The 23,742-nt window shown below is 33.5% G+C and overlaps 1 protein-coding gene and 1 pseudogene across 1 annotated transcript; one reads left to right on the forward strand and one right to left on the reverse strand.

Moving 5' to 3' along the window:
• Positions 1 to 5,218: 5,218 nt before the first annotated feature.
• Positions 5,219 to 7,695, forward strand: LOC125197874 (annotated as a pseudogene).
• Positions 7,696 to 9,072: 1,377 nt separating this feature from the next.
• On the reverse strand, positions 9,073 to 23,109 carry LOC125197876 (structural maintenance of chromosomes protein 5-like). The gene is given in 31 exon segments (XM_048096393.1): positions 9,073 to 9,308; positions 9,396 to 9,499; positions 9,883 to 9,955; positions 10,030 to 10,083; positions 10,086 to 10,116; positions 10,193 to 10,241; positions 10,533 to 10,587; positions 10,662 to 10,762; positions 11,051 to 11,133; positions 11,217 to 11,333; positions 12,188 to 12,291; positions 13,160 to 13,232; positions 13,908 to 13,985; positions 14,098 to 14,222; positions 14,300 to 14,363; positions 16,550 to 16,695; positions 17,151 to 17,207; positions 17,210 to 17,315; positions 17,460 to 17,558; positions 17,640 to 17,768; positions 18,350 to 18,415; positions 18,503 to 18,529; positions 18,531 to 18,648; positions 18,734 to 18,855; positions 19,004 to 19,012; positions 20,811 to 20,857; positions 20,860 to 20,959; positions 21,217 to 21,261; positions 22,164 to 22,361; positions 22,458 to 22,634; positions 22,956 to 23,109. Coding segments are annotated over 31 exon segments (2,661 nt in total). The 5' UTR covers positions 22,998 to 23,109; the 3' UTR covers positions 9,073 to 9,246.
• Between the last annotated feature and the right edge of the window lie 633 nt (positions 23,110 to 23,742).

Here is a 23,742-nt window from a genome sequence, read left to right on the forward strand (position 1 = left end):
AATTAGAATATGAGAAATCATGAAATTAAAACATCATAAATTATAAAATTAAGAGAATAGAGGTTACAAAATTTGTTAAATGCTCATTATCCTATTTAAAGATTAGTCAAAGCATTAAAATATTTAAATAAATATTCATGAGAGTTACATATTTTATAATAATTTAAATTCACCCCATAACTTTTAAATATATCAAATTACGGCCAAAACTCGCCTTTTATATATGTATAGATTAAATTTATATACTAATAAATTTCATTCAATTAATTAGATATGATACTAAATTTTTTTAATAAAGAAAAAATAAAATAATAACAATAAGATATACACACAGTATGATTTTCATATAGTTCTAAAAATTACACTAAATATTTCCGAACAAAATTTTATATTCAGAATAATTAATAATAATAAGATAGTGCACCATATATTATGAGCTATAGTTTTACAAATTATATTCAGATTTATTTTAAAAATTCATAAATGATGCCAGATAAATCTTCAATTTTTTGGGGTTTGTATCTGATATTGATATTATTTTATATTAAATTGAAATACTAAAATACCACTTAAAAATTAAAATAATACTCAAGTATTAATATATTCTTTCTATAAAATATTTAATGCAGGCCCACGTAAATAATAACATTTGAAAATATAAGATTCCAAATACTTTACAGTGCAAATTGGTGGTGGTAGGGCAATATGCATTATTAGTTGAGAATATGCACTATTTAGCACAACTTATCATATTAATCTATTTGCAACCACAAACTTTTTTGGCTTCAAAATATAAGCGGTTAAGGTATCCGAGCCAGTGACCCACAAATTATTACTAGTATATTTTAAAATATTAAGAAATGAAAAGTAGGAGTAATTCACAATCATACTTATTACTATATACTATACGACTTATGGACTCGTTTGATAAGAAAAAAATGGGATATGAGAAGATATATAAAATAAGATAATAAATTCGGGCTTCATGTTAGGATATGCAAATATATGATTTTTTTTCGTTATTGTTTGATAGAACATAAATTATCTAAATTTGTATAGTATATTAAATAATATGGCTTAACTTGACAAATTGGTGGATTATATAAACATGGTTAAAGTTATAATTTTTGTAACATTAGAAAGGGACCTTGTCATATATTGGGCTTTGAGTTAAGCTTAACTATAATATCAAACAATTAGAAATTTTTATATATAATTCTCAATCTTGGTAAAACTAACTTATCAAAAATTGCAAAAGTATAGATTAGATCGGTATGAACAATAATTAACGAATTACATACTACTATAACATAGTATATATCAATATAATTTAATACAGCCTGCCAAATATAATATTGATAGGTTATATAAATAAATATAAGCTCGTTTCATCCGTAGTGTGACTATCTATGCAATATAAGCTTGTTTCATCCGTTGTGCTACAAGATACGGTATGATATGTTTGTGTAACATATCTTTTTCATGCTATAATACTCACTAACATGTTTAAAATAAAGAGTAGACATTAAAATTGGTCTATACAAAATGGGGTTCGCGCCTTTTTAGTTCCTGAAGTAAGAAAAATTATGAATCGAACATGAAAAAAAATCGTGTTTTAAAATGTGTCTCACTTGATTATTTTGTCCTCGAAGCCATGAAGGGTGTATAAGTTATTATATTCATCTCGTTATTACTTTCTTACACAATTACTAGTATCATTTATGATTTATGAATCTTTTCAATTTCTCAATTCCTACATCAATCTTCTCAAAATTATCTTGATTAATATTTTAAACATTTAAATAATTATATTTAATGGTGGCATAAAACTCACACAGGATATAACTCGTTGATATCAAACTTATAACTCTATTAATCTCAATGAAATTTATAAGCAATTAGAAGTGTAATAAATATATAAAATAATAAATAAATTAATGATAACATTAATTTATATAATGAGATGTGAATTTATGAAATTCTGTGAATTGAAGTTATTTTGTCATAAATGCAGATGTCATTAGTGGATTTTATTAAAAAATGATTGAAAAAAGCAATTGAATGAAAAAAGTTGACGTTTACTAACTCCATAAATGATACGTAATTATGTAAGAAAGTAACAATGAGATAAATAAAATGACTAATACAACATTCATGACTTCAAAGCTAAAATAGTTAGTTAATGCACTTCAAACGTGATTTTTTTCTGTGTTATGCCACCAGAACATAATTTTTCTTATTTTAAGGACCCAAAAAGTAGACCTGCCCAAGGTTTACCGAATCGGCGGTTAATCGCTGATTACGGCTTCGAACCGGAACCGCAAGAAATATTCCGAACTGAACCCGTGAATTTTAGAACCGTGGTTCGGTTCAGGTTCCAAATTTTTTTTCAAACCGAAACCGCGACCGAACCGCCGATTCCGACGATTTCATGGTTCAGAGGAATCGCTGCACCAAGTGACATTTCAGCCTTTTGCAGACGGTTTGTTGACCAAAACCGGCGATTCCATGGTTTTGCACAAAACACCATGCCCAAGCCCTTTTCAATAAAATTATGGATATGTAGGCAACTCTACTAAAATTTGAAAAGTTTTAGTTTGAAAGTTTAAGTTAGCTCAAGCCCTTTTCAATTTTTTCATTTTCCCCCCAATTTCATGTTTTTTTTTGTTTACGCTTAGACGAGTAAGACACTTGTAAATTATATCACATTGTAATTTGTTTGTAAATTATATCACACTGTAATTTGTTTGTAAATTACATCACATTGTAATTTATTTGTAAATTTTATCACTATGTAAATTGTAAATTTGTAATGTATCGTTGTCTTGTTTCAACTCTAATTCAGTTAAATTGATATAATTTTCACCTTATTCGTCTTACTTCAATTTAAACTATGCATTTTCTTGTTCCAGTTTATTTTATAATTTCAAACTACATGGCAAAAAGAAAAAAAAGGAAAAAAACCGTGAAGTCGCGAAACCGAACCTAAACCGCTACGAATCGTCTGAACACCGGTGGTTCGAAACCGAAACTGAAACCGTGAAACAACCTCACGGTTCGGTTCCGATTCCATATTTCCCAAAATCGAAATCGGCGGTTTCGAACCAAAACCGCCGGTTCATGATCCGTGGCAGGTCTACGAAAAAGGCGAAAAAGTACCAACTCCATTTTCCTTAGACCTATACTCTAAAATAAAATAAAATTTATTTATGTAACATTTTTTATTTGGCATGATATATTATAGGTAATACTTATAATCGAGATTTGTACTAGGTATACCGCGTATACAAAATATTTACATGTTAATAAAAGGCATTTTATTTATAACAAACATGACATTAAAATGTGATGCAAAACGTGCCATAAAAATGCTCAAATTGATAGAAAAAATATAGAAATATTAGGTTTATAAATCCAAAATTTATTGATCAAAATTGAATGCAAAACAATAAAACTCGTTATATATAAGTGTTTGGAAATCGTAGAATATAAAACAGATAATAGATTTTTGCATTTTTCTCTCTCTCTTTTTCTTATTAAGACCCGAAATTCCAACATAAAAAAGGTAAATAAAAACCATTCTCCCCCGCCACGTCGAACATAAAAAATCCACCCGTCACACGATTTAGAAAACCGCAATAAAAATAATTCAAAATATACTACATTTACAATTAAAATTGATTAAAATACGGAATTAAATTACGAGACATATAGGGGAAAATTCATTAATTTTTATTTAAATAAAAAAAAGTACATTAACTAAAAATCATAAAAATAACATAATAAAAAATCCGGCTTCCACACACGAGCCACCTTTAATCTGTTTTAGTTTGCCTCCGCCCGAGGATGACATGTTTATGTTTTAGGGCTTAATTTTGTATTGGCTATTTGTCTTCATCGCTAGATGTTGTTTTTAGTAAATTTAGAGATGAGAAAATCGCGTTTATATAGTTTTTCAAAAATTTAAAAAGAATTAAATTTTTTTAAAAAAAAGAATTAAAAAAAAATTTTAAAAGAATTTAAAAAAAAAAAAAATTCGGCCTGGCCCATCTTGCCGACGGCCACAATAAAGGCGGCAAATTTCCCCGCCGACGGCCGCCGATTTGCGCCGACTCCCAAAGGTTCGGCTAGCCGATCGGCCGCGCGACGAACGGCTAGCCGGTCGCTAGCCACATTACGGGTGCTCTTATTTCTCTCACAAAATCTATGAATTAACCAAATTATTTTGGTAAGTAATCAAAGTATACGCATACACATATATCTTTTTCAAAAAGAAAAAAAATTCATTAATCTTTTTTAGTTATTATTTTTATTTTTATATTTAATTACTATTAAATATGATTGCTCAATCCATTAAAAAATGAAGCATAAAATTAAATAATTAGTAGATAAACATTCGATTGTGATATCGTTTAAAATTAAATTAACAATTAAATGTTTATATATTTTATGGGGGATAGAATAAGAAAAAGAAAAGAAAAAATGACAAAACTTGAAAAAAAAAATTATTTAAAAAAAATTCCCCATCTTAAAAAAGGGTTTGCAAAAATTTTAAACCAAATTATAGAAGATCACCCAAAATTTTGTCCAAATTTCTCAATGCAAGTATTATATGATGTCGTCTTGGTTTTTTAATTGTAACTACTAACTCACAAAGGTATTAAAAATTTTCTTCCAGGAAAAATCAAATAAATTTTGTTGATATTTTAATATATTGGTTTCTTGATATTTAAAATAAAAATAAATTTTTAGCTTTTTGAAACGTTGATGAATTAACAAGTTTAAGAAATCGGCCAATAACAATTTTTTTGAAGCGTAAAAAATCAATTTTTTTTGGCACCATAACACCAACAAATCAATTTTAAGAAAATTTTTAAATTTGTGGCAACTTGAAGTTCCCAATTTTGATGTTAACTGAATTAAGAAAAATGTACAAATGGGCAACCTTATCACCACAATTTTAAATTTTGGATATCTCAATCAAATCAATTATCCAATCTTCATATAACATAGGTTCATTCACCATCACAAATCCCACCACTTGTGCAAGAATGGCGTCCACCTCTCCCCCCTCACTCCTCCCCGCATCCCCAAGACCTCCCCCGCCCCTCCGCCGTTTCCCCCTTCCCTCATTCGGAAAACCCACCAAAAAAAAAATCAAATTTTTTCCCTGCCGCCCAGAGCTTATCCCTCTCTCCGTTGCTTCTCCAGCGCCACAATGGCCGCTTGTCAAAATCATTCGTCGAAACCCAAAGGGCTACTGAAGTTTGAGGTGGCGGAGGAAGCCGCGGAGGGGGGAGCTAGAACAAGGCTTGGTGCGGGTTGCGGTCTCTAACCCCAAAAAAAAAGGCAAGGCTGCGTTCCCTTTTGAAGAGGGACAGGTATGTATGGGCCCTTGGGATTTTCATGTTTCCATTTCTTACTTTTACAAGATTTTTTTTTTTTTTTTTGGGGGGGGGGGGGGATGATTTGGGATTTTCTTGTGGGAATCGTGTGCTTCTTGTGGGAAAAAAAGATGTTTTTTTGTGATTGTGTGGTATATAATCTTATCTGTTAGAAGCATTAGGAATTTCTATTAGCTCCAATGTGTTTTTTTTGTTCCCCCACTTTTGTATAGTTTATATTTATATGATCACTGAGTGTGTGAATGGTGGGAACTGTGTTTGTTAAGTCTAGTTATGTAAAACTCCCGCAGTTTGTTGTGCTTGGTTGAATTATTTTTGGAAAAATGTAATGAAGTTGCCTAACCCCAAGCATGTTAATAGAGATTTTCATCTGGTGCAAGGGAAAGCATAAAAACAATATGATTCAATTTTTAAGAGGGAATCACGAAATAGTCATCTGTCCGAGAAAAAGTGGGGACTTAAATTCCAACTTGATGCTCTTACAGACTTATATGTGTGTGGGGCGTGCAGCGTGGTAGGTAATGAGTTATCCAATTTATTAACTGAATACATTTCATCAAAGCTGGAAATAATGATTTTTCTGGATCCTTAAATTATTGCCTTCCCATTTAATTTTTCTAGAACTCTGAAATTGGTTGCAATTGACAGACAAGGTCAAAGGGGTTTTTTAAATTCCCAAAAATTGAGAGAAGTAAAACGGGGAGTATGACATAAAAACAGCGATATCATTGGTGAAGCAAGCAGCAAGCACAAAGTTTGTCGAGACAGGGGAAAGGCTCATTTCCGCCTCAATATTGATCCCAAGTATAATGATCAACAGCTGAGGGCAACTGTAAGCTTTCTGATACACCCACTTTTTTTTGATCAAAATTCAAAAGTGAGCTTTGAGCTTTTCCAATTCATGATGGATAATGCAATATTTTTATAACTGAATAGGTAAATCTCGGGAACTGGTCAGACTGTTAAAGTTGCTGTTCTAACACAAGGTGATTGCATATTTGCTCTATTGATGAACTCCCCTTTTAATGAGAAACACATGACTAAATGAAGGGCAAAAATGAAGACTTTCAATTAGTTTCGGGTTTTTTGAAGGGGAAAAGATTGTAACCCGCTCCTTGGGAAACTCTTGTTTAGCTTTATGTATATTTCCCGAGATGTCCATGATGTGTTCCTTTTCCCTTTTATAACTGACCTTATTATGGCATATCTATCGTGGTACCCCTCATTGCTCAGTTGGTTCTTTTTTGCAGGTGAAAAGTTTGGGGCCCAAAAAATGGGGGGAGCTGATGTTGTTGGTGGAAAGGACGTTAAGATTAAGGGAGGATTCATGGATTTTGATAAACTGATTGCAACACCAGACATGATGCCCAAGGTCCCGAAAATATCCCCATTAAGTTGCTCTTGTCTACCCTGAATATAATTTAAAAACTCTGATCTTTATGATGAGAAAACAATCATTTAATTTTTCGTAGTTGATGTCTCTGAACTAGACTTTATCCTAACACAATGTATTTTTTGTTCTTTACTTTTTTGTTTTTGTCATGCATGTCTCTAAACCTTGAGTGTTATCTCTTTTTTTGTTTTTTTCTTTTTTTTCTCTTTTAAGGCTCCCGATTGACATATACTATTTTCATTGTTAGGTTCAAGCTTAGGAAAACTTCTAGGACCCCGAGGACTGATGCCAAATCCTAAAGCCGGTACAGTGACTACGAACATACCACAGGTACACTCCCCAAATACTCAGTTTATTTTTGGGATTGCAAGCAACTTAATTAAATATGTCAGTGTATGGCAAAAAATATCGAAACTTGAAAAAGTTCCCATTATTGGTTGTTCATGATGTCGAAGACACATGGTTTTATCCTTTCACTGTTAAAGAAATATTCTTGTGCTTTGGGTTGGTTAAGCTGTCTGCTCTTTTGAAGGTTTTATACGACATGATATGTTATTGCAGGCAATCGGGGAATTTTAAAAAAGGAAAAGTTGAATATCGAGCGGATAAAACTGGGATCGTCCACTTACCTTTCGGAAGGCAGATTTCTCAAAAGGAGGATCTGATTGTAAACTTTCTTGCTGCAGTGGTGAGTAATTTTTTTTTGGCTTATGTCTATTCTCATGTGTACGGTAGAAGCATTGGGGTAATTCCATTAAAAATTGCAAAAAATCAGTAGAATCAAACAAGCCAACAGGGGGAAAAGGGTGTACTGGAAAAGTGCTCATGTATGCTCATCGATGGGGCCGTCGATTCGGTTGGAAAATTAGAGATATGCTCGATTACAAGCTCTCTTAACATTACATCTAACTTTGTAAATTATCTTCTGTATCCATTTCCAGAATGTGATATAGTTTTAAAGAATAGGCAAATATGGATTTGACAGTGAAAAAGCCTTCCTATGCAAAGAAAAATGAAGTGGGGGAAAATTTTCTTTGTTTATGTCATTTTTAAATTTTCAGGGGACGATTGTGCTTTTGGGTGGTAAAAATTTATTCTCTTGGGTTTTAAAGAAAGTCCAACTTAAATCTGTTTTTTTATTAGTACATCCCAAAGGTAATTTAACTTTTTTTTAAATGCAACTGCAAAAAAGGGTAAAATGAAAATCTATTACTCCTGTCCTTGGGAAGATGACACTCGGGTTGGGCCCTCCGGGTTTTAGGAGTTATTGGTTAAAAAATGTTTAATTGGAGAAGAGAAGGGTGGGTGTAAGTATTAAAGTAAAAGATGAAGAAAGATGGATATTTTAATAGGGTGAGAAAAAATGGTTGAGTGTAAATTTAAATTTGGGGAAGGGGGGTTCAAAAAAGGGAAAAGGGGGTCATCTTAAATTGGGGAAAATTTTAAAAAAAAAAACGTGTATTGCAAACCGGGGGCGGAGGGGGTAATTTTCAAACAATTTTATTTGTATTCAATCATGACTCACCTCTATGGGTTTGTTGAGGTTACGCATTTCACCCAACTTTTGAATCATTAAAGGACAAACTATTACTATCTCTCCCCCATAAAATAGTCTTGGTAATGAGGGTTTAAATGCAAAAAATTTTTGGAGTAAAAAGAGATATAAATAAAAAATATTTAGAAATTTAAGTATTGTTCATGGAAAATAAAACCCAATCTCACTAAAGTAAATCTTATAATTTAAAAAGATAAAGATTAATTTTGATCAACGATCCAAAATGAAAAACATGACTTTTTTTTAGTAGAGCAGTATTAGATAACAAAATAAACAAAAAAAAAAAAACAATAGCCTATATTAAATATAAATAATTTTAGACAGGTAATTCGGTTTAGTAAAATTAATCCAAGCAAAAATATAAAAACCCACATTTGATATAGAACACACATCAATCCCTTGGCTTGGTTATACAATTATACCTTCTAAAAGGGAAAAAGTGCTACCTAGAATTTTAAAATCTACCCTGAATTTTTTTAAGTGGAAAAATCAAACGAGATATGAGGTGAAAAGTAAATGAAGCTTTAAGACCAAAATAAATACTAGTACTACCATAATAGATACATAAAGTCACTGTACAAAAACAGCAATGTTAGTTCCACCTTGCTGAATGTTATATCTTGGCTCTTTTAACCAGAACCAAATAACAATTCAGCTTGGAATTAAGAAAAAAAAAACTATCAAAACCTCACCCAGCATAAGTTAAAAACACATACATGTACAATAAATCCATGCAATCGAGATTGATACTGCCTCTTTTCGACAAGATTGAATAATTATAACATACTCCACATGCCTATTGCCAAGCAAAATAATAGTGACATGAAATGGTACTGCCTCTTTTCAGTGTATTTTCACCCCAAAAAGGAATATAATAAGACAACTTACAGCCCTTAGCAACAGTTATTCTCCAACTGCATTCTGATTGAAGACCAGTTTTCACCACCACTCCACACTGCAAAAATTATAATTGAAAAAAGGTATTCTATATAATGAAAAGTGATAAAAGCATATAAGCATGCAATCGAGGTTGATGAGAAACCTTTTGAAGGCTGATCGATCCAAGGACCGTTCATCACAGTCAGAATGCTGCATGCGTCGCTGTATTCTAGGTTTGCCAGCAATTTAGGGGTGAGCAGAAAGCACCTGCACCATATCAGGCCAATCCAATTGATTAGGTGTTAGCAGAAAGAGTGGGAGCGATTAACAAACACAGGTGTTGATCCCCAATTAAGATTATTAATCACTAATTAAAATTTATCAGGATCTATAAGGTCACAGTTGTAGTTGAATTAGGAGGATTAAATCTACTAGGTAATATTTAGTGGATCAATTAAGGGCGCTTACTTTTCATGATTGATTATATATGTAATTGACTATTATTATCTTTATTACTAATATTTCTCCAATCCTACCCCTTTCGATGGGTAGCCTATACTGAATAATGAATCAGCCTACACTATATTTTATCTATCTAGGCTTATCCTCAATAGTAAACACCCCTACGAAAACAAACAGCAATCTCTTACTGCGGTGTGTTTGGCCTGCTGGCTGCTTTCACCAATTGCTGAAACATTTTCCTCTCATTTATGGGGTCCATGCCTGGGAGAATAAGAAATAATTTAACAAGTGAATCCTTCAGTTAAAAACTTAAAGGGTCATAACTATAGACCAACCTTGATTTATCTCATCAACCACCCTAAATGGGCAGTTTGTCAGGTCTTGCAAGAAACAAGGTAGAGAATGGTTGAAACAGAACGCTCCTACAAATCGGGGGCATGAATTTAAAATCTGGTGATAAAAGATCATGTACATTAGATAGTTTGCCTGAGGCTATACCCCTCCAGATTGGTGGTGAGCACTTAAAACTTGCAGCTGTCCAGTTTGCCTGGAAATAATAGTGGCAAGTATTAAAATGATAAACCAAACTGGAAAACCAATCTTAAGAGATTAAAAAATAACTAAGATTATACCCAAGTAGAAACTTCTAAAAGGAAATAAATCTCTGACTTCTTATTAGATTAAAACAACTGACGACTCACAATAAATTCTAGAGTCTTCTTTTCTTAAAACAAATGAAAAGCATCAAGACAGAAAAAAACAGCTTGCTTCCTGACAGAACAATTTTCGACACGATTTGTACGGGAATGGAAACAAAATGGAAGGTAAACTCAATTACCTGAATTTCACTTTTATCAATATTCCATATTGATCAAAATCTGTGCCATGTTCATCTGAAAAATTAAGCAATTAATAATACATAACCATAAAAGACCTCAAAATGAAATGATAAAGTGATGAAATTTACCTAATGATACTTCGCCTGCAACAGCCATTTCTTGGAAATTACAACTAAATGTTTCATTAATCCGAGCCACGAGGTTTTTCAATGTTGGGAGCCAATTTCCCCTGCAGATAAATCATAATTAGGGTATTAGGAGTAGTAACACAGTGACACAAGCACACTGCAGATGGTTATAAAGACAAAATCATGTTCTTCATCTCTTCCCTTCTCTTCCAACACTTAAAAAATAACAATATTTAATTTTTCTATTCCTTTTCTTTTTAGGTTCTTTTTTTTTGGAGTGGATGCTTTCACATTGAGCAGGATATTTGAAAATTGGAGCTGCTACTAAAATGCAGATTATAAAAACAAAGCAACGGGTAACTGCCAAACGCTTTGATGTTGATCCAAGCTTAACCTTCAGAGCATCGATTTCATCTAACAGGCTTTTTAATTCCTTTTCATCAGCCTCTTGCTTGTTAGTAAGTGCTTCAATCTGCATATTTACCATTTTCAGTTAAAAAATATTATAAAAGGAGCTTACGGTCATAATTTGATTTTAAACTGGAATATACACACTTTTCTTTGACGGTTTTCATATTCCTCCAGAATATTATGGTTAAGGAACAGAATGCCATTTGCTTGAGTTATCGTATCCTGGATGGCAGCTTCCAGTTCTTCAACAGTAGTAGGCATCTGAAAGCAGTCACCCATTATGAGTACTGACAAACTCCATCAAGAAGCAACCAATGCAAGAGCAAAAGCAAGGCTATAGCTGTTATGCAGCATCAACAATATTTGGCTATCAATTCACTAACAATTAGACATTTGGACATTAAAATTTCAACTGGCATAAAGAAAATGCTAATGCTCAGAATGAAATAGGAAGTTACATGAAGCAAACAAATTCACTCCCCCTGAAAACATTTTCTAATTTAGTAATTTAATGAGTTCCTACATCTAACTTTCTACATGTGCTATGTCCCAAGGTGGTGAAAGGTAATAAGTTCTCTGCTGTAAACTATTATTCCCCAGAACATTATAGTCAGCTAAAAACACAGAAATGAAAAACAATGTACCAAACACACTAGCAGGTAGCATTAGTTAAAAAATATAGTGCAGATATAGAAAGAAGGAAAGCTGTGGGCAGGCAGGTAACTGCCAGAAAACAAAATACATGTAAATAGAATCCAGGAAAGTTATAGGAGTATATATCAGGGACCATTGTGCTTTATAAGCAATAGACCATGTAGATAACATGTGCTTTATATGCATGCCATATATCCCCCTTTTTTGCCTCATTTCCCGTGTCAGTTCTTTTTTTCTTTTTGGTGGGATGGGGGCCAGAGGGATGTTCTCAGGATAATCAGTCTTAAAGCTATAAGTTTGACAAAGAACTGAAAGTTTTGGATACTTGATGTGTTTTCTACTTAAAGAATGTCCAATTCCCAGAGGGCCTATTGATAGGAAAAGGTACATGAAAATGTCAGGAAGCTTACTATGCATGCACTATGTAATAAGTACTGCACTGATTCAGCCAGAGTACAAACCTCCAGGAAGGCCTGCTGAAGCTCAGGCGTAATAATAGCAACTGATTCTGCATATCTCTTGGCATCCTGCAACTCCTTTCGGCAATTATCTGAGGCACTTTTACCTAATCGTAAAGCATAAGGGAATGATAAGAAAGAATTAAACATTCAGTTATGCGTACAGATTTTACTTTACAATCAAAGGCACCGAACAACACATAACCTCTTTAAAAGGATCAATACGCAGGCATACAATTTCAACTATATAAATAACATAGTACATGATAACATATATCTGTATTCTGTATAAGTTGAAAATTATGCTACCACCAACTCTGAGAGAGATTGTTCCTTCATACAAAAGAAAATGCTCAATTAACAGTCCTTGCAGCCACTGAAGCTGCAATCCCATGTAATAAGTTGAGTTTCTACTATTTGCAGTTGAGAGCTATCAAGTCAACTTTGCAAAATAACTGGTAAGGAGCATGATATCTGGTGTCTTAAATTCACAAGTTGACATTTATTTTCAAACACATCCAACTTTTGTTTCTCTTACCACATTACTCACTTAATATCAAAAGAACACATCGGACAAACACAAACATTAACTAAAAGCATTTGGTTGCTTTTCTTAGCAGTTAGCAGAGGGGGGAACAAGAGCAATTTAATTGACCGGAAGCATAGGCACTTTGAAAAAATCTATTTTACAGGAAAGTTTGCCATAATATCTTTCAGTGAAGCAAGCAAAAGGTGAATATGTCCCAAGATAAAATACCTAGTGACGGTAGAATTTTATCTTATTTAGTTTCCAAAGAAAGAATGTACAGTTTGGAAAAGAAAATTGTAATATAGAAAGTTAGAAACTATAGCATGCTTTCTAAGACAGTAGAGGGAAATACTAAACAGAAAATGTAACTGTTGCATCATGTTGCATCATGACTAAGAGGTCAGAGCACAAAGCATTTTCGACATTGCACTGAAAGTTATACGTACAGTGGTCAAGGAATAACGATGCTTGCAAGGCTAACTTCTCTTGTTGCTTTGCATTGGACTCCATGTCCTTAATCTACAATATACCCAAAATAAAAACAGATTTACACTGAGTACGCAACGAAAAACAAGTTTCGTAGAAACAAAATGAAACAAGTTCATTAATCTAAAAGGAAATACAGTGAGAATACCAAGCAATACAAGTTCATCAAAGAAAAAGGTGAGTTTCTATAGAAGTAGCCTATGTGGTGAAATAATAAAATGAGAAATATTTTCACTGGTAGAACATGATCTCACTGACAAACTAATTGCAAAAATATTATTTAAATTAACTCACTTCAGCATAAAGTAGCGACAGAAAATCCTAGTTGAGATTTTCATAAAAAGATTCTTTAGGGGGCTATTTCAAAATGAAACAAATAATATTTATATATATAGAAAAAGTTGTCACATGAACTCAAATTTACATTTGGGGGAAATAGAAAATAGAGCTCACTAAGTGACGCATAGATAAGAAAATGTACTAAGAGAATTAGAATTAAAGCCCACAAGGAAAGCATGATCCAAAAAAATGTCAACTTTAATGAAAAATAACCCACTAAATACTAGTATCCCTTTTTGATCAAATACTACCTTAAGTTTCTACTACTATAAGCTCCTATAATAACCTCAGAATTGCCTTTCCAATAATAAAATCTATGACATATTAAGAACACATTCATTATAATCCACATGAAAAAGAAAAACATACCTTAGCGTCAAGTTCAATGGAACTCATGTTATTTTCAGCGACACTTCTCCGATAAGCAACAGCATCTATAAGTAAATTCTGCCAACAAAAAGCAGCAAGGCAAACAACAACCACATTTGAGTAAGATAAATCCAAATTCACCATTCCTCCTGACAGACAATTGAATAGATCAAGACAAAGTTTGTTTCACCTTAAGTTCAAATATACATTGGAAGCGCTGAACCTTCAAATCTTTAACCTGCTCAGTGAGCTTATCTATGGCAGCATCTGGATCATCCTCACTTTCTATTGACTTCAACTTTATTCTTTTTTGATCTAAATTACAGAAATTATGTGAAATATATGTTCGACAACAAGATCACCGGCTGCAGAAACACCAGAATGCTACTTACTGACAAAATGTTCCATGTCCCTCCATTTCCTCTTCTCCTTTTGAATGATGTTAACAATCTTCTCCTGATCATGACATGTTTGTGGAAATGTAAAGAGAGAGCAATAATAAATGATAGCACTATACATGTGAAGAAAGTTGATACTTTCTTTTTGTTCTTCTTATACACTTATACTTCTCTTTCGTTCAAATCCATTCTCTTATCTCATTTCGTCGCATTACAATATTAATTATGCCTGACTAACTGTTTACTTATGGTTTAAGCTTTATCAATTACCAAAAGTTTTATGGCCTACTACTTAATCTCCATACTCCTCAGTAACGTGGAGAACATCCATATATTTTTGCTTAAGCTTATCCTTTCTAAGTTGATTAGATACATTACCATAGCCAGGTCTAACATGAAACCTATAACAGGCAGTAAATGAGTTTGATCATCTGTCGGTTATTCTCCGTAAACACGATATTCCAATATCTAATTATCTATAAATAAGTTTTCTCCCCCAAATAACTCCTTTTAGCACTCCTGCTTCACAAATACTTTGTGCTGTTAAAATATTCATTTCACGAATACTTGGTGAAGTAAACAGAATCCCACAAAGTTATGAATCATCCTCAAGATTTAAGGGTTTTCCAGTGGAGAACAAAAGAACGCTGAAAAAAACCTCAGCACTCTTATCCACAGGTTCTTGAAAACAAGTAGTTTTGGCAAACACAAGGTAGATGACGAGAACACCCAGGATAAACAGGAGGTAAAGAAAGGGGAGGAAATTATTATAATGAGTAGCATAAAACTGCACATAGATGAAATTATTAGCCTCTCAATTTATCAAACTCTTGGTATAGGCACAGTATGTGCAATTTGACTTGTAAACTTAAGCAAAACGAATCCTTAACATCTTTTATCACCTGCTAGTGTGAAGATGTTCTTCTACCTGCTCTGAAAGAAAGCTAGAGTATCAACACCTGGGGACATTAGCTATTTCCCACCCTTCATTGATAGACTACTCAAAACTTGCACCACTGACAATCCATAATGCCATTTTTAAAGCTGACGAGACAGCTGAATCTAAAAGATGCATGTTTCTTGGTGTTTCCTTATACTACCAATCAGAAAACTATTGGCTTCCTAAAGCTAAGTTTTGACACTAAATAGTGTCCATGTGATGCGACTGTAGATGAACTTTTGCATCAATTGATGTGAATCATGAATCAATACATTTATTCTGGCATTAATGTTCTCAGGAAGACTTATCCAGTATAGAAGATTGATACTGCTATTTTCTTAGAACATACAAGGACCCCTTGTGTAGCAAGGAAAGGATTAATCTCCTTACACTAAATCGTATCTCCAAATCTAATCTACTTGGTTAAACTGAATGCACAGCATCAGACAATGTTGACAGGTAATGCTCTGTACCGGCTTTAATAAATCAGAGTCATACAAGTTTAACTTGTATAGTAACTACTTGGAAACCGGAGCTTGAAACTGCTTACGGTGTGTGAAATTTTACAAATGAGCTTCTAAATAGATTGACCTTTAAATGATTATAAGCTCTGAAGTTGATTAAAGAAATCAAGATCACAGGTGAAGATTTCAACCTTAGGAACATGGCGACTAACTAAAGGTTGTTTCAGAGGCTGTGATGGTGGTGGTTAGGCATAATAGCACCTACACACATATAAATTAATAGTACACTCAATGAGATATCTGCAACTGTAAAATCTCAGAGGACTTCCAGCCAGGTATATTTATGATAGAACAGTTAAATAATGACGATGCTTAAGACTTCAGTTTCATTTTGAAATAAACGATATCATATTTTGAATTTTCACAAGAACCGACTTGATGTTATCTAAGTTGGACAGATTATGTGCACCAAACTTGTATATTAATGACACTGGTAAAATATTGGTAAATAAACATATGTGTCATAGTCCTATACGGGAAAAAAAACTCACTTCTGAATCTATATATATATGGACTAGTGAATATGAGTGATACCAAATACCAATATATGCATGTGCTATCATATATGGAATTCTTGTTTGGTTCTAACCAGTAGAGTTGTAGCCTACCAGTTGTAATATTACAGAGATGAAGTATCAAGGTCATATTCAACAGGCTTGATGTGTAATTCTTAATTCTGTATTCAATAATTTCAATTCCAACAATTGAATACAGCTGGATGGCCTTGTTAACTTGTTCACAGACTTAAGAAGACAGCGCATTCCACATGTATTCACTTACCCTTTCATGTTGAAGCTCCGCAGCTTCATCTTCTTTCTGTCTTAAGGTAGCTTGAAGAGATTTTAAAGTAACATCTATAGTAGAAATTTTATCTTCCAGCTCGATTTGCTTCGATCTTACAACCTCAATTTCCTTCACATCCAAATCTAAAAATGTAAAATTGAGAAACATAACATTAACAAACCCTCAGTAGAATGTAGAAGCAACTTTGACCTTTTGGCTGAGATGAAGATTTTTCTGAAATCAAAATATTTTAAATATCTCAGATCTGAGAGCTGTTACACTCCCTCCGTCCCCAAAATTCGTCACCATTTGACCCGGCACGGATTTTAAGAAACGTAATAGAAAGTGGGTTGAAAAAGTTAGTGGCAAGTGGGTCCTACTTTTATATATTAGTTTTAAAATAAAATGTGAGTAGGAATGAGTTAGTGGAAAGTAGGACCCACTACCAAAAATGATAAAAGTGAAAGGTGACAAATTTTTAGGGACGGATGAAAAAGGAAATAAGTGACAAATTTTCAGGGACGGAGGGAGTATTATTTTTCACCACAAATCATGCTCCTAAGAACAAATATGACTTAAAATACTTCTGGAAACATACTGCATAAAAGTAGGCGAGACTGTTCTACGGTTTCAACATTTGTAGATACATGACCCCGTGGCGGGACCTGCACCAACGATAATGATTTTCTGGGGTCCACAGGTCTGCGATTCCCAATTCATTTACCATATCAGCTCTCTCATCGGTCTCTTTTGACCCAATATACTGAGCAAAAAAATCCACGAAAAATCAGGTTAAAGAAGTTCGCTTTCAGGAATGTTTTTTATTTAACATCCTAATTTCAGTCTCCAGCATCGCTAGAGATTATAGTTAAAATTGACAATGCAAAAGGTAAATTAGTAAGCATACTGATTGATCCAAATAAAATTGGCTGATCAAAACTTCTTTGACAGCATGAGGAGCTTCAAACACCTGATCAAGCCTGGAAGATATGCCAAGTTTACGCATCTGCACAGTAGAGTACAATGATAGAGCAGCTGATTATGAACACATCCATAATTCTAAATTAATATCAATCCATAGCAATACCTCATCGGTTGCCTGGAAGGAGCCACTCTGGTGGTTCCCAGTCATGACGTAATTAATTACAGGAACATCAAAGGACCTTAGGTTTCTAACCAGTAAATCACGGTCCTCGGAGTCCTGAGTAATAAAAGCCTAGAGGAAGGAACCAATTAGAGAAATGAAATAGATTTATAAGCAACAGAAAAGATGGGGCAATCCATTTTGTAAGTCATGATGCAAAGCAACCAAAGCACTAGCACTATGCAGGACTACAAGTTATTAATATGAAAAAAAAGAATGAGAAGGAAATAAAAAGAACATACAAAACTAACAGTGTTTGTCCATGAAACTAGAAACTAGATAGAACTGTATCACATGACACTTAAATGAACTTATATTTGTGTTCATCAGCCATGCCTCATCATCTTTCCTGAAATGCTTTGATTGAGAGACCAAAAAAAGGAAGACATTGCTGCAACACAACCAGATTGGACTTCTAAATAACATGTTACTATTATTTTAAAGAACGAAACTAGCCTCCTTCAATTTTCTAGCAATCTTTTCAGTTTTCAACATAACTGGCAAGAGTTACCTTTGATTCTTTCAGTTTTGCTCTAAGAGCATATGTAAAGATATTGATATTCAAATGTCAAAACAATGAATTATCAGGCTTAGTTTAATCACGAAATATTGAATTTCTGAAACAAAGATACATAAAATGTACCACAAAGTACCTTCCATATGTAATGGGCAACATGACCCTCTAGGTAGCCTGCATGCAGCCGATTGGTTACATTGACCTGAAGGTGCATTCCAAACAGATCAAAACTAATATAGTTCACACAACTTATACATTACACATTATTGTTTCTATATAGATCACACACCTCAAGCAATACAGGACCATACATTTCCCCTTTTTGAACTCGCACGATGGTCCTGAACCCATTGGTAAGCCCCAAATATCTTCTCAGCACCAGAATTCTTTAATGCTTGCAAACACTTATTGTTTACGTTCTCCATTTCTTTCAACCTTTTGGTCGTACAGGGGTAAGATAGAAGGATATTACAACAATGTGTTACATAAATGAACATGCAACAGCAATGCTGACATTGACCTGTTCATACACTGCGTCAGCATCGTTCTATGATTGTTTATCTGCTTCTCATTTTCCCTTTTCTCATATCTGATCTCTTTAGCAGCCTCTTCAAGCTCCACGATTTGTGCGCTTAATTGTTTCTGGATGTGGCAAATGAAAATTATGCAATAAGGAAATCGCAATAAGCATTTCAAATTAAATACTTAAGGAAAACAATCCAAGTGATAGGATTAATGTAACTATCTGTTTATCAAAGATCTATCATCAGTGGAAAAAGAGTTGTCTGACCATCCTATCCTTCGGGGTTCATCGGAGCGAGATTTGCATATTCAGTCTCTGCAGTGGCGAGATCTTCTTTAGCTTTAGAGAGTCTTTGTTGGCGAGATTTTTCATGATGCTTCAAATCATCCACTTCACGAAATTTCCCTTGGATCAGAGCTCCTAGAATTTGCACAAAATTTTAGTCGAAGAATTGCGAAGTATCACTGATTAAACAAAATGCAGGCATGTGATACAATTGGTAACATACCAAGGGTCATAATTTTCCATAAGATGCATCGCTTCTTCTTTATTACTATCTAGCAAACCATTCATTTTTTTTAAATTTAGCATCCTGCTTTCCTTTCTCCTCTCTTTTTTTCCCTGAAAAAAATAACATAAGCAATAACAGGAAAAAGCAAATTGTGTTGGCAGTTGGCACTATAAATTGGAACCTAAAACTAAAGTTGTAAACTAAGAAAAGATATATTTGCTAGAGATTGGCCACAACAAGCTATGTTACTGACCTGTAAAATCATTAATGTGAGACCAAATTTACAAGCAGGCTAAGATAAAAGAAGAAAAAGGACACGAGAAAGAAGCAAACTGATCTAGTGAACTTGCATTTGAATTAATTAGTTAGAATTGACTTATTAATTTTAAAAAATGATCAAACACACTTGGGGATTCAAATGAACTTCAAAACAAGATTGTCAATTTCAATAGCATTTGTTGAAACCACCCTTTGATATCTAACTGCAATCTTCAGATTTTATTAGTTATTTTTTTTTGTTTAGTTATTATCATAAGGACTTCTGTTATTAGTTTGTTAGAGATAACTTTATCTCTTAGAGTTTGATTTGATTTGGTTTAAGAGTCCTTTTTTTATTAGGGTCGGTATTTATCTTTTACAGTTTTATTCAAGTTGGAGTCTCTTATTATAAATAGGGTTATTTCCCTACTTGTGAAGGGCCCAGAAATAAATTTTCTTCCACTTATTGTTGCGAACTTTTCAGAGGAGGGCCCTTTTTAGTTTTAGGAGGAATATTTATCTATTTTTTTATTATATTGTTACTATCGTTTTCCTTTTATCTTTTCCTATTGTATATTCTCTTAGTCTTAAGTATTCTGTTCAGCAGCAACACAGATTTCTAATCATGTTCACAGCGTCTTCGTTGTTTTATCATGCAATTGGTGTCTATGCTTTGGGTTGCTTCTGACATGCATAGTATCATTCCATATCACCCTTTGCCAATGGAATTTATATATATCACTAACAATCAATGTGACACTCAAATTTAGATGAGACTTGCAACTTTGGTCCCATCAATAGGTAAATTTATTTACCCAATATTAAAAAAGATTATGAAACAAAAAAAAGGTTTCCCACTCAAGAATCACAGCAAACTGCAAAAAAGTATCAATTCGTATAACTTACTCAATAGGTACTTTAAGATCATTCAGGTCCTTAGCAGCTTCTTTAGCTTCAGATTCGCATCATCTTCCTGTTTTTTGGCTTCTTGATTTTACCTTCTTCATCATACTTCAACCATGTAACTTTTTCTTCATAGAATCAGCCTACAAACATAATAATGATGATCAACTCGTCATCAAATAGTCTGTTAATGATGGGATAAGACAATATGAATAAACCTTCGCTAAGAGATCTTCTCTTTGGGAACACGTTGACATCTCTTTCTAATTCAGCATTCATAGCCGTCAGTTGATTCAAAGACCCTTTTCTCAACAGCCTATTATAGATGACAATAATTAGTACAAATGCTTTTATGTCGAGATGACATACTGTTAGTGTAGGAACTAGAAAACAACGACTTACTCGTTCACATTTCTTCAACTCTTTACTCTTCTCGATGAGATTATTATCTGAACAGGTAATCTAGGATCGCCAACAGCTTTTTCAGTCTCCACAAGGAGTTGTACTGGGGTCAGCTTGGGGAACTCACAAACTCTGTCTTGTGGTAGAAACTATTCATTCAGAGAATGGGACCAGTCAACAAAATTAAAGGCAAACATTAACAATAATTAGAAATTAAGAAAGTTTTCAGAATTGGACCCTACTGCCAACATAAAGATGGAAACACAGTGGTGAGGGTTAGATTTAAAATGTATCAATTGCATGAGACCTTATACATTCTTTGCATCATTAATCTAGAAACTTGAACAGTTTTTTCTAATAATAGGAGAGTGATCACACACAAGCAGTAGACCGACTAATAACTTACTTGAGTCAAATTATCAACTTGGATATTGAATCCTGCAATTACTCGCTAATCACCTTTCTCCCAACCACTTTACCTAAAATATACAAAATAAATGCGGGAGATCTTATCAAGATACCATCTCATATGTATTGAAACTGCAAACAGAAACATTAAGAGAAAGAGGAAAAAACTACTCCATTGTTGTGGGCTCTGATGCCGATAGAGTGACATGATTAGATAATACTCATTCAGAGGTGAGGACATTTACAGCATTTAGGCTAGTGCTATAATGCTTCTTTTAATAAAAATAAGCTGAAAATCATCTCTGAGGTTGGCCTACATGTTTATTTCTCTTCATATATACACGTGTGAAGATTAAATCTTGAACAAAAGAATGCAACTGCAGTACTTCATACTTATGAATGATTAGTTAAATTATATCATCTTAACAAATAAGACATATGTACAAGCTGTTGCATAGAACATTCATGACAAAGACACTTAAACTTGAAAGTTTCTTTAAGTGACACTGACAAGAAACAAAAGTTCATCCCCCAAAAAGATATTAAATTTTCTTCTGAATAGTCGTTCAATCATATTTTCATCCAAGCATGCTCCAAGATCTCTCCCTGCCACCATTAAAATATGTTCCCCACAGTGTATTCTCCCAAACTATTATAAAATGGCTAAAAACAGGAGAAGCTTTAGGGATAAGAAAATTGTTTTAAGTTGGATATCAAATATTCCTTTGCACTTCAGATAACCAGCCTGAATACAGCTTCCAAGTGTTCAGAAATATTTGGCGTAAACAAAACGCATTAATCTGGAAGGGATGACAAAGTAAGTTATAAAGGGAAGATGCAATGTGCAATCACAAGCTGAGGCAAAATCTGGCTTCTTAGAAGCATCAAGGTTTGCTTTGACATTATTATATAAAATATCATACTAAGGGAAAAGCTTCACGTAACAACCGTATCACTCTGATTTATCATTACAAGATAAGGCACATTACCATTCAACAGCCACTCAGATTTGTTATGGATATCAATTTTCCTCATAATGGTAATTTGTTCTTCCTTCCTCTTTCCTCTCAAACTAATCTCAATATATCCAGATTCCTCTCCACGTTTCACGTAAGCTCCAATTTTCTTAGCCCTTCCAAGAATCTGCATATTTGAAGTGGAAGAAATGAAATATTTTCATCTGATAATGCTTCAGATGCGTAGAGAACACCAATTGCACAAATGGAATTTATTACTTACCGATGGTTCACCTCCAAGTCCAAGTGCAATGGCACATACGAGAGAACTCTTTCCAGAGCCATTTGGCCCAATAACCAAATTTAAGCGTGAACCAGGCTTGCAGGTCAGTTTGCTGAAGGTCATGAAGTTGCAAATCTCAATTTTAATAATATTTCCAGGGACATAGTCATCATCCCCCTGACAACGAAGCATAGAAAAGCAAAGTGTTAGAAAATTGCAGATGAATAACCCTCATCATAAAGTATAAACTACGAGCAGATAAATGACCCAAGATTGAAACACCCCCATAAATATTAGAACTTGACGCATTCCCTAAAACAATGCATAGTCATCACAGAACAAAAGGGCCAAAAGTTTCCTAAGCCTTTCTAACAGGAAGACCAAAACGAAGAAACTTACAGCACACTTGAATCAAGTGTCAGAAAATGCAATTCTCTGATTGAGAAGTTGCATTAATTATTTGAAGAAAAAACCCTAGAAAATAGCGCAAACAGTAAACCTGGAAATTTTGGGCCTCTTGGGCGTTGGCTCGTCCACCATTGGCGTGATTACGACGAATTCCTCTCGAAATCAAAGTATAAGAACTAGGGCTTTTAGAGGAAAGAGGAAATTCTCCAATTTGAAGCCCCGCGGACTATACTGTAAGCAAAAGTGGGAGAATTGGCGCCAACAAGGAAGCACGTGCCACGGAGTCCCCATATTTATTTCACCACGTGTGTGATTGGATACTCCAATTTAAAGGCATGGAGTGTGGTGGAAGAATATTTTGTTTATTAATCGCCAAAAATTATACTCCATGATGAGAGTAGGGGAGCCAATTTTCGATTGGTTAGAATCAATTGAAATTTAAAATTTAATTATATTTTAGTTGGTGCTGTTTAGATTTTTGCAAAATTTAATTTTTTCTCTTATATCATAAAAAATATGTTGTTTGGAATAACACAATTTTAATACATTGATAAAGCAGAGAAAAATAAGAAAAATAATTGAAATAGTATACTGAATGGTTGAACCCATACATGATAAAGTAAAAAGAGAAGGATAAAAAGTGTCAATTAATGGAATGAACTATATATAAAAGGACGAAAAAAAAGAAATTGACATGTATATAATACAATATCCGTCTTTGAAAAATATATGTACTTTTGGAATAAACACGGCTTTACAAATTGGTAGAGTAAGAGGTATGAAAAAAGGGATAAAGTGTGATTGTTTAGTTTTAGTGGCTTGCAACATCCACATTATTATTTCTCTTATTTCATTCTTTCTCCATCAGAATTAATCC

The sequence above is a fragment of the Salvia hispanica genome, unplaced genomic scaffold (assembly GCF_023119035.1).
Source record: "Salvia hispanica cultivar TCC Black 2014 unplaced genomic scaffold, UniMelb_Shisp_WGS_1.0 HiC_scaffold_1046, whole genome shotgun sequence".
NCBI lineage: Eukaryota > Viridiplantae > Streptophyta > Magnoliopsida > Lamiales > Lamiaceae > Salvia > Salvia hispanica.